This window comes from Papaver somniferum, chromosome 8, assembly GCF_003573695.1.
Source record: "Papaver somniferum cultivar HN1 chromosome 8, ASM357369v1, whole genome shotgun sequence".
Classification (NCBI taxonomy): Eukaryota; Viridiplantae; Streptophyta; class Magnoliopsida; order Ranunculales; family Papaveraceae; genus Papaver; species Papaver somniferum.
The window spans coordinates 134209486-134222178 of record NC_039365.1 but is presented as its reverse complement, the minus strand read 5'-3'; the positions used below and the strand labels follow the sequence as shown (position 1 = coordinate 134222178).

The 12693-nt window shown below is 38.1% G+C and overlaps 1 protein-coding gene across 1 annotated transcript; it reads left to right on the top strand.

Moving 5' to 3' along the window:
* Positions 1-4841: 4841 nt before the first annotated feature.
* Positions 4842-10161, top strand: LOC113303123 (peroxisome biogenesis protein 3-2-like). The gene is made up of 7 exons (XM_026552118.1): positions 4842-5048; positions 5227-5388; positions 5506-5705; positions 5859-5989; positions 7935-8062; positions 8992-9237; positions 9620-10161. Exons 1-7 carry the CDS (start codon positions 5008-5010, stop codon positions 9867-9869), a joined length of 1158 nt encoding a protein of 385 aa, XP_026407903.1. The 5' UTR covers positions 4842-5007; the 3' UTR covers positions 9870-10161.
* Positions 10162-12693: the final 2532 nt, after the last annotated feature.

The following is a 12693-nucleotide window of genomic DNA, read 5'->3' as shown; positions in this document are numbered from 1 at the left end:
CAACGTCCCTTAGAGTATTGTGACCCTATTATCCATCTTTAGATCAGTATTAGTCGTGATTTCTGCTTCCATAGGCCAGAGGCATGCCCATCCTTAGGTTTTACGTTTATACACTTTATTGGTAAAAAAAAATGTATTTTATTGATTCTTCGTGAAAGGGTGACACTCGAACGAACCCGTGAGAATTATTATAGACATGATCTGGACTTCTTGAGAAGAAAACAAGGATACGACTTTAGGCATGAGGGTAGGCTCTGTCTTTTGTTCATGAGAACTTACATGTCTTTAACCGACCAAAACCCCAATCGTGCGTCACATATATCTTCAATTTTATGTCTTCTTGGTATAAATCATTCCTTGTACTGCAGGCTCATACCATGGGTACTTCTCAAGAGAAGATTATTGATAATGCGTCGGATGATATTTTACTAAAAAACGAATCGAGTGTGCAGCAGTCCCTTGTTATTAGTAATCCCGATGGAGAATCACAAAGAGGTGAGGCAGAGCATAGGGGCATAGTTGGTTATCCTATTGCTGGTACTGACTTCGTGGGCTCTTTTACCCTTCTGAAACCGAATGAAACATTGGTGGGGGGTTTTGGCGTTGCTACCAAATATGCCGAGTTGTACCGGTTGATTCGGCAAAGATATGGTCATATTGCTACAACGGAGATAATAACTTATGTTTCTCGTTCCACGATCGAAATAGTTAACGACTTGTTGGAGATCCTTGATGCAATTAAGGACTTGACTCTGAACAACATCCCTTCTAGTTACTTCATAGATCTTGAAAAGCTTGTGGCGACTTGTGAAAATGTCCGCCTAGAGGAGAAACACTAACTTGGATGTTAAGGAAAAAGAATTAACGAAAACAGGTCCTACTAGATAAGTCGTAGACTCGTGTCCTAAGTTCGAATCCCATCCAGTCCATAGCCGGGATATTTTTTTTCATCCATGGAGTTTTCTAAGCCTCATTTTCTACACTAACAACTTGGTTATTCCCAGAAGAAAGACTCACCACATATCTGACTGCTTTCAGTAGCGATGTAAGTAAAGAATCCCCCCTTAGGATCATACACCTGCGTGAAACTGTTTCTTTTCATTTTACTCAGGTAACTTGGAGTTAAAAACTTTTCTTTTGGTTCTTAAAACCTCCCTTAAGAGGCGTCAGAGATGGGAGGTGATCAGCTTATTGAATAAATGGATACGTAGGGAGAGGAGTACTGTAGATCCGACTAGGAGGTTCTGAAATACTGTTGGGGATAATTATTTCACAATCTGGAGCATAAGGTGAGGGTGATATAGGTGGACGTCAAATCATGTCCTCTGGTTTTCATGTATGACTCTGGCACATGGGAAAGCTTGTCGAGCCGGTCTTTTTGTGAGAAAAAGACTTTGACTGCGAGAACTGCTAGGAGTGTCTGGATGAGTAGCTTATGGATTGATTGAATAAGAGTTTTAGTTTTGGATCCTTTCCTTATTTACTTCAATAACAATATCTGGTTGTGATTGTATGTCGAGCGGTGGAGTCTTTATCGGCTTGGTATTGCTAGAGACTAATCGAGACTTGGTTGTACAATTGCGAGGACTCCTCTTCTTTCTGACTGGACGGTGTTGATGTGGCATATCAACCGGCGACTTCGCGTATTCGGATAAGTATGAGCTTCGGTCTAGCGTCGTCTAGGAATCTAGTCTCATTCTGGTCATTATCCTTTGAAGCAGGGATGGAAACAATATATATCTTGGATGGTGGTTTATAACCCTAGACGGCTCTGCAACGCTTTTGATAAGGTCATGAATTTTGTGGAGCCTTTCCAAGTTTTCATTGATTTTTATCCTGTAAACGACTAAAAGACAAATCTGACAGAAAAAGAACTAGGGAAATCGTATATGGAATGAAAGAGTTATAAATAAAATAGTAAGGTAAGGTAAACTTCCCGAATCCCTGTGATCAGGTTGAGGGCCCTTGACCTAAACAAATTTTGGACTAAATATTCACAGGAATCTCCAAGTTTAGAGCGTCATTTGGTCCTTGAGGTCCTTGAGAGTGATAAGGTCGGCTGGATGGTTGCTCCTTTGCTCTGTCGCGTTCGTAATGAGGTTTATCTTCTTCGGTGAGGTCGATTGCAGGCAAGATCCCGTCAATGCTCTTCTCAACAGTTTTAGTACTCCTTTTTTAGGAACATGTACTCGATCTGACTTGTTGGATCTATTCCTACAGGTAACTCTAAAGGCGTTTTTAGATAAGTCTGGATGTCGATCTGAGATTTTGCAAGATTCTATTGAGTCCCCAGGAGCTCGCCTTGGTCCTTACCTAATGTTTTCAAGGATTAACAGTAGATTTTCATGAAAATAGGTGACTGGGGCGTTTTATTATGCAAGAAGAGATTCAGACGATCTAGAACGTCATAAACCTATTTACTAAGGTCGAAAATTATTTTAAGAGGGAAAAGTACTGGTAGGGATAACTCTCTCGACTAAATCTGGGTTTACAAAGACTGAATCAATGAAACGTTTTTATATTTGGATTGGTGGAATCGGCTTCCTTCCTAATAGTGACCATGATTGAGATCTGTAACTGAGTGAACAACCTCCCACTGTGGTTGCCAAAATGTAGTTACCTAAAATCTGAGAAAGGTTAGAAGTGGGATTCTAGGGTTTCTGAAAGTGAGTGAAGGGAGGTTGAGCACGAACAATCTCTGCATAAACCATGCACAGTGGCAGTTCAAAGGATGCTTCAGTCACTGGGAAGAGGTTTAGAGATGATCTTAGGGAGGGAAGCAGACGAAGAGAGAGATCGGAGAATTATAGGGTTTGAAGAAGAATTGCTCTGAGAGGTTATGAGAAAGATGATCGTAGCTTGGAGAAATAGATGGTCTATTTATAGCTGAATTCTCTAATCTCACGCTGGTGAATATAAGGATTGCTTTCCGTGCCGTACGGAGCAATTCTCCCGTCTCTTCAGGAACAGAGATAAACCAGGTTGAGTTTGTCTCATTATTCCACCGCCTTTACTCTCTTATGCGATGAGAAAATAAGCCGGGTATTTCTCACACGCGTCGTAGACCGCCAGACCAAAACCCTAATTGTTATTCCCTCCCCCACCCCCCACCCTACCCCATTTGTGTGAAGCCGAGTCAACCTTCGTGATGATGTGTTGAGAGATAGAAATATTCTCTTTAGCTGAGTTGGCCAAGATAAAGAGATATTTTTCCGATTTGTAAGAATGACTAGGATGAGTCACGTGAAAAGGCATGGAATGCCTCAGAATCCGTGGGGAGAGTCTGAAAAGGAGATTCGATTCCTACATAAGGCTCGTGCCTACCATGGGGAATATTCAGCCTTGTTTGAGATTTCCCGAGAGATTTGAATCTCCCTGAGAATTTGCAGAGAGAATTGGATCTCTCCGAGATTTCTGCAGAGAGATTTGAATCTCTTCGAGATTTTGCAGACGGATCAAAATCTCTCCGAAGATTTTCTTAAAGGATCTGAATCTCTCTGTGATCAGCTGGGACTCGTCCTGGAGAGAGAAAAGGCTTTGTACGCCCGATTAATGCTTGTGCGAGACTTTGACTCACTTGTCTTTGACCAGCGTATCTTGCAGATATGTGCTAGGAATCAATTGTGTCCATATGATTGGGGCCAACAAGACCAGTGTGTCTCGAAAGGATGTCCTAGGAGTCTGTCGAAAGGGCCTAGAGGAAGAATAACCAGCGTATCTCGCGGGGACGTCCTAGGAATTATTCGGAAACCTCAGTAAGTCGAGTCAGAGCAGACATGACTAGTGTATCTCGCGATGATGTACTAGGAATCAGTCCTTGATCTCAAATAGGGTGAGTTTACAGGAGACATGCATATCTCCGCTCTGGGTCATAAGTCCGTCGGGGACGTTTTTACGCATCTACAGAGCCTACATGACCAGCAGTATCTCGTCGAGGTTATACTAGGAATCATGACATCACAATCATCTTTGTCTCGCGAAGACATGCTGGAATTGTGGTTGTTCTGGTTCATAAGTCCGTCGAGGACGTTTTACGCTCTACAGAACCTACGTGACCAGCAGTATCTCGTCGAGGATGTGCGCTAGGAGTCACGACATCACGACCAGCAGTGTCTCGCGGGGACATATACTAGAAATCATGGCTAAGGATGCCTTGAAGGTCAAGGGATTAATCTCTCCCATGAAAGTTGAATTTTGTCTACGGTCTTAAAATGTCACTTTTGCCCCTTATCCAAATTTCACCATCTATAGTTTTACAAGTAAAAAGAATCCAAATATGGATCTAGAGAATTTTTACATAAATTCTAATAAATATACATAAATTCTGTATGGAATGGGCAGTGTTTTCTGTTTTCTGGCAGCAGAATGATCGAGGTACGAATAATGTTCGGGACAACAAACGTACATGTATTATTCGGTTTTGTAGAATTCAAATTCGGTCTAGAATCAGGTCAACGAACCGTGATGCGGCAGTAGTTCGGAACTGAATATATACGTGCATAATTCGTTTTACAAATGTGGGTTCGACACTGAAAATACCGCACATATTAAATTACTTTTAAACACAATTTTATGGGATTTTGATTACTTTTCGTTAAAAATGAATTATATATAACATATATTCACCAACTAAATCCACGAGAAACCAACAGCGCAGTGGATTAGTTCTGCTTTACCAAGCATCTGGTCCGTGTCCGAGTCTCTCTCTAATTATGATTGTTCGGGAAGCTGAGAAAATACACGTTTTCAGTTCGGACTTTCGGCAAGACGGCCATGTAATGCGTTTCTGACCGGCACGTAAAGTTCGCGAGTCATTGGCGAATTGTTCGGAGACTTACTAATCTTTTTGGGTTTCTGTTTCTGTGTGTTACTTTGAGAAACACCACGGCACCGCTGAAAGAGAAAGAGAAAGAGAAAGAGAGGGTTCTGCTGTGTTTCTGATATACTCCATTCGTTCAATCATTCTGCCCAACTTAGTTCTTTGAAATTCGTAATTCTAACCACTCGATGGATATCTGTGTTTCTAAGCTCATGATGTTTTCCATAAGGTTAACTTCCTCCTCCTTCTCTTCTTGTTTTTCTCTTTTTTAATTAAAGCTCCTGTATATCCCTACTGATATTCTTAGCTCTTACATAATCAATTTCATTCTTCTTCTGCTTAGGATTGTTTTTGATTTTTAGCTTTAAATTGTTGGTCTCTAAACTGGGCTTGTTTGAGAAAATTAGGGGTTTCTGGAGAAGGCACAGGAGAAAAGTGATACTGTCAGTGGGACTTTTAGGGAGTGGGTATACTCTATATAAGCTTTACGGTGCTCAGAAGCAGAGGCTGCTTGATCTGGAAAAAGAACTTGAAGTTGAAAGAGAAACCAATGAACTCATTAAGGCACAGTTAAGACCAAAAAATCTCTACTTGTTTGTGTACACTATTTCGGAATTCCACTATATATCCTCTCCTTACCGGAGCTTCGTTATTCTCATACATTTATTTTCCCTCCTGTCCTATAGATTGCAAGCACATTTTGAGAGTATCCAGAGAATAGCTGATTCAACGACATTACCCTATGCAATTCACTATTTGCAGAGTCGCATTTCACAAGATTTAGACCTTTCCAACTCGATGCAGAGGTTAATACAAGCAAAGAGTCAGCCCAGCTTACTCACCAAGGCAGAAAAGGTAGAGCTGTGGGAAAGACTAAAAATTCTCGGTAAGACTGCACACTCATTTTTGTTTATCTATTTTTGCATTCAAAAGGATAAGAAAAGGTAAAGAATTTTTTCTTTTGTTGTAATGAAATAATCAGTTTGTATTTAGCTAAATTTGGGGTGGCTTCTTACATATGAATTTTTCCATCAATTAGGTTTTGTGAAATTGGTGTTGTCATTGTGGGCTATAACATTGCTGAGTTTATACATAAGAGTTCAAGTCAATATTTTAGGGAGACATCTCTACATTGATACAGCACGTAAGCAGGGAAGCTCTCTTGTTCTTGTAAGTGCTACTTTTGTACATTTCTGCTTCTCACAAAATCTATGTATGTTTAGTCAGTTCACTTATATTATTTTCAGTTCCGATATTTTTCTCTTTGAAAGGAACTTGACATCGTTGGGCATCAATAGGGCCTCACAAATGATTTCTTAATAGTAGTCTTTATTAATACTGCATATGGCATGTTGTGTTTATCCTCTAGAGAAGAATAATATTTCGTACGTTTAGATCACATTGTAAAATGCATGGTCATGGATATTAGGGGAAACAATGAGCATTAATACTATAAAGTTGGATTAGTGGTTATTAGAAATGAGTTGACTTTGTAGATTGCTAAACATTACTTGCATAGTAAAAATTAAAAACCTATCTTACTTAGTTACTTATTCGTGCCAATAGCCATGATAAGGATTGAGAGAACGAAGAGAGACAAAGAAGCTGTATTTATTTGTTACACTCAACTAAGGTGATGAGAACAACCATAAGGAAGCAATGGCTGAATTCATTGTTTTTGTTTTAGCCTTTTAGGGTAACTTCTGTTGATGTTCCTAACACCTTACATTACTTACCATTCTACAGTCGAGCAGTTTAGACATACATAGATTTGCAAGGGGCACCAAATATAAGATCGCAACCAAGTGTATTAGGTTTACTGCAATCTTATTTAGTGTCTTTATGCTAATCAACATCTTTAAAAATTTAAGGAGTATAAATAGAGTTGCTAGTTGGGTATCTTGCGAAGGATGGTTTGATGAATGAGATATATTGCCTGCCATGAAAAATATGCTACGGAGCAAAGTTACTCTTCTTTTAAGATGAAAGTGGACCATCAAACTAAAGTAACAGTTTACACTATCTACGATGATACAAAGAAGGATCAGATGCCTAATCATGTGTGGAGATTCTCTTATGGCTAGTAACAGGTCGCCGTAAAATCGTAGTTAAAATAAATAGTTTTAATAGTGGAGGTGAGGGAGTATAAGGTACACCTTTCAAAAGAGGTTTAAAGTTCAGAATTTCTTGACATTTATTAAAGAGTTGATTAGTCATTAGTGTCCACTAGTTGATAGCGATATACCACTATCACAAATGGTGATGTTTTTGTACTTATTCGCTGGTAAGTCAAGTGTCAGACTGTCAGTCCTCACTCACCCCTGATAGATGTCTTTGTTGTATTTTCATCTATTTAGTAATCGAAGAACAAGGAAATTAAAGCTCATTTAAAAATGGATGAGAATACTGCCAATTGACCATAGAAAACCTGATCAGAACCTGCCAAAGGTGATGAAGTTTTGGCATAGGCAGTATAACTCAGCAAGCCATGTTGAACCATTACATGCACCCTCCCTTTGATGATCCTAGTCACCTTTGCACGTGCATGTATTCAGACGACTGGGAAGTAACTTTTCTTCCAGAATGTTCTTCTTCAGTCAGTGCATTTGCGCCAACTCGTGATGTTTTTACCAAGAAATCATTCATATACACTTTGTAGTTTTTGCAGATTCGATTTCTTGAAACAGACAATACAGGTGAACAGAAGGATTTGAGTTTTAATTCAAATATCATGAATAATGTACTGTATATTATTTTAGTAAGAACATTCATTTATCTGCTAGTCACAATATATCATGTAGGAAAACGATAATCATGCGTAAGAAATTTTCACCAAGACATCAACATCGTTCAATACCTACGATCTTATGCAGTCTGCACGTACTCCCGATGTTCTCTCTGTTTTATGCAAATAATTGTGTACTGTACGCATTATGCATTACAAACACATACAATGTCGGGGGTGCTTGCACGTCTGCGTTCCAGCTCTTTAGACCACATAGACAGCTATAATCTCCAGTACATTGAAATTGTTGGGAAAAAAAAACTGGAGGTACATTATGATGATGGATGTAAAATATTCTTTGATGGAGGTCTTGTGTGCCCTTGGTTACAGGAAGAAGCTGACCAATTCGACAAACATGGGGAACAGGAATTTCTAGCAACTGCAGATTATTTGTCTAGCTACGGGATGACACAATTGATCCCAAGTATGGAGATGGCAGTTACAGAAGTTCTCAAGGGGTGAGTGAATTTGTTAATGCAGTTTTCTCCTGCCCTAAGAAAAAAATTATTTCCCTAGGTATCATTGCATAGGTGCTCGAATATAGTTTCTGTGTCTGGTTATATGCCGTATCATTGTAGACTACTACGAATGAACAGCTCAAGCGTTAAAATGACACAAGAAGAAGCACTCCCTTACTTATGCAACACTAATTAGTATTACCAATCACAACTTCCTCAGAAGTTAAGTTACTTACTTCTATACATGGGTAACTTTTCAAGGGACTTAGAAGGTTTAGAGAAATTTAATAACACGACGTAACCCTTTTCTTATGTATACTTAGCTTAAGAAACAGTTAAGGTTAATTTTGGCTTTGGGTCTCAAAAAGTGGTCAGATTTTTCTTTTGGGTCCCAATCATGGTTTGCACTGTCACTGCGTATCATTTCAACACCACTCTCGCAGATCAATGCCGAGCGGTCAATTCCAGTTTTGATCTTCTTATATCTATGAATCTCTAAACAGTTAAGGGCGTCTGTGTTTTGTTATTACTTGAGCTTTAATCATGTCATTTTAGAAGTTGTCAGGCTTATGGATAAGACTAAAACCAGTGGAACTCAATCATAATATGAGTAGATTCATAATCCTGATCATCTAGCGGGTTTAATTGAAATCCACCATTCTTCTAAAGCAAGGAAGGACGGACTCATAACCAGTGGAATCGAAATAAGTTCATGATCTATTAGATGAAGATCTAGCAGTATTACAGTCGACCAATTGGTATTATTTTGGTACTGACATATAAAACTTGTGTTGTTATACTGCTGCTGCTACCGTGAGAATTCAGAAATGCTTAGATCAGCTAGATTCTGACTATGAGCTATAAGTTATAACCTTACTTTTGTAACCATTCTGTCTCCTTTCATTCATTTAAGATACCTTTGTCTGCAGAAAGCATCTGAGTGATACTTTCAATGCTCCCGTACTACGCGAAACCATCATGCAGATACTGGACAGATTCGTGAGCATCGATGGCCCTCATCATTGGGTAACATACTTGGTGCCTGAAAATGCAGTAGCTTACAAACGTCTCACTGCTACATCTTCCAGCGGTTTGGAAGCTGCTACTACTTCATTGCATCCAGATATCGATAAGCTTGACCAACTCATGGCAGAGGCAAGATTTGTCTTGTCAAGGTATGCTGGTTTATTTACTCTATCTTGTTGTACCTCTTACCTAATGATGTTATTCAAAATTTACCAGTAAAACCTGTAGAAGCAAAAGCCGTTTTGAAATTTCAACTCTGCCAGCCAGTAAAATAACAGTAAGCAAAAAGTAAAATCTTGTTTTGAAGATCTAGCAGATGGGTAGTTATAAAACATGTAAATACACTTACAAAATGAAAAATCACCAAAGTTAAATTGACTGATTGGATGCCAGTCGTACTTCCTAATTGGTCGACTGTAATACTGCTAGATCTTCATGTAATAGATTTCCCAGAATTTTACTGCTTGATAGATTTGTTTTAATCAAGGATGTGTTTGTCTTGTCTTCTGTTCTTGCTGCATTTCTGTACAGTGAGGATTTCGGGGGCGTAGTGGATATATCATTGAGATCTGTGGTGGATGCTTTAGTGGACGAGATGGGATTCGGTTCTTTGCTGCCTTCTGGATTAGCTTTGGCAAAGGTATTGCCTGAGGTTTCAAAGATGAGCCTATTACTTCTTGAAGAGGCAGTTAGGAACAAATTTATTCAGGTTGTTCGGAACCTACCAGCCGTTCAGTTATTCTACACACATCTCTATGCAAATATGCCTATAGTGGCGTAAGAGTAAACAACGCGGACTACTTTCACCAAAAAAGATTAGTACTAGACCCTTTAGTGGTAGTATTTGTGACGTTAGATTTATCCTGAGTTACGCCATTTTTTGATTGAAGAACTGGCAAATGCGCGAGGGGACTTGATTCATAGTTTGATTAAGGTGGCCATCACCCTGCAGACTTTCATTTCAATGTACAATATTAAAATAAGAGGAAAAAACATTTGCCATGGGTCTTAAAGATGTCAATTCCATTCGTTTGTGCTTTTTTCCTGAAAGGCTAGACAGCTTGTTTTTTGTTTCTTGTATTTTTGTCAGAAAGCAGTTTCAAATGAGCTCTTTACCCCATAATCTCATGCATATTACTACTCGGTATCAATCTGACTAGAGTAGGGGAATTTACTTAAAGAGCGAGTAGTATGACGATCTAGGACAACACTTCAAGCATGGTTCAACCCAACTGATCATAAGATTTTATCTGGATTATGAACTTGAATTAAAATTACTTTTTGCTAACCTTCTTATTGGGTTGGACTATTATTTACTAAATTTCGTTATTCATCGTCTCTTGAAGTGGTTATACCAAAAAAAAAATCAATTTTTTTTTGGATATTAAACAGGAACCAGGCAGTCCAAAATGGGGATATCTTTCCTGTTATACAGTCAGGAGGATGGAGATCCCAGGATTTTATATTAGATTTCCGAGCTAGTTTAGCTAGAGCATTAGTTCCTCTATTAAGTTTACGAGAAACATATTTACGAAGAGTCCTTGGAAACGTTGATAGGTCGTATATACCCACTTCTTTATTGATAGCATTCTGAGATGAAAATTGTAGTCCCTTCGTTCTAGTTTAGATGTTTTCATATTTCCCACAAAAATACCAATATCCTAATATTTTGTCTTGGAAATCTAAGTTTATTTTTAAATGTACTAATATCAATTGATGTTAGAAGACTTTTCTCAAGGGTATAGACGGAAAATTTTCATCTCTTTCTGTTTCATAATCTACATGAAAACTCTCAAAACATCATCTAAAGTGGAACGGAGGGAATATGATGTGTATGGTCATGAGAAGCCCATCCGATGGCTTGGATAAGGGCCCGAGCTTCTGCTTTTCTAACTGAGTTTGCATTGGCTGCCAAACATCTGGCTGCGATGAAGTCTCTATTTGGCCTGCAGTAGATGATTCTACATCTTGCATTTGTGGATGCTTTTCCTAAAGATGCATCAACAAACATTAATACATAGTCTGGAAAATCATTCAAAATTGCAAGAGTCGAAAGATACTTGTTATTAAGATACTTGTTATTACAAGTTACAGCCAAAAAAAGAAGTATGCATAAGACTACGATAAAACTTCTGAGTTTGTTGCAAAAACTCTATTTGAGTTTTAAAGCTTCTAAGTTTGCTGTAAAGACTCTACTGAGTTTTAATACACTGAATAACATTTAAATGGTTTTGACTTAAGTTTTCAAAACTAGACTTACGTCTAGCTTTCCATATTTGCCAAATAAAAATGATGTAAAATCTATGATATCCAAACAGATGAGGAGCAGGTTTAGTATGAAACCAATGTATGATCCATTTTCTAAGAAAAGGAAAAGATGGAATAGTAGATCGAACCTTGTGGAAAAATGGAAACCCAGACTACTCTTGCAAAAAAACAATGAAAAAACAGATGGTCAAATATTTCAGCAGTTAGACCACGCAAGGGGCATAAGTCATCAAAAACAACAACAAAAAGAAATAAGCAGCGCTTCAAAGGAAAAATATCCTGTAAACATTTCTTTATGGAAAAATTTAAACTTTGGAAGGATATCCAATTGCCAAAGCCTTAGCCATTATCTTTGTTCCTGAACTGAAATATTAGATTGATCATGCAAGAAAGATTTAAAAGTATACTTAGTAGAGAAATGTCCAGAATTTATCAAAGACCTTCTAATGGTATCCATTCCTGAAATAGGGATTCTGAATTGCATCAATCTAGTTAGGAGTAAAAAATTCATTCAAAGCATAATCTTTTCATTTATTATTATAAAGATTTATCGGTTGAGATACAAGAGTATATAGTCTTGCAAATGATAATCAGAAGGTTTTTGCAAGAGGTCGTGTTCAGACTCTACCCATAAATCCTGCTAAATATTTATATCCTTTCCCGTATACACTAGCCAAACATGACGTTTTCTAACAATATCAAGGCCCATTCTCAATCCTTTTCGGATCCAACTATAAGATTTATTTTATACAGATACTTAAATAGGATCGTTGAACTTGATGATAATCACGCAATTAATATGCAAGAATAGTTTATGAGAAATACCTTATAGCGCTAATCCGTAGTCTGTCATCGATCAATTGGTGGTAACTATAATACCTTGTGGAGGTCATGGTTTCTCTCTCTTCACCTTAGCCGTACTGAGTTATTCCTTGGATACAATCGTGATGGTTATTGTTTCCCTTTCATAGGTAGAGAGAGGACCAAGTTCCTAGGTTTTGATTATATCATTAGATCTCGACCGTCCATGAAAGAAGAGATATAAAGGAAATAATCCCAGAAATGGTAACCGACATAGTTTAGAAATATTCTGTAATTAACACAATTATTACATGGCCCAAAGAAATATTCCTATGTATAGAAATATTCTTACATTCTCCCACTGGTCCATGTGATAAATATTTAACGGTTAATCCTAGAAAAACATAAGCGCGCATAATTGCTAAATAAAATTTAATGATTCAAACATAATACCTTAACCAAGTAAATCACTTATGCGAGTCATGGCGGTCGCACGTTGTCCTGTTATCAACATGTTCCCTTCCATGCACAACAAC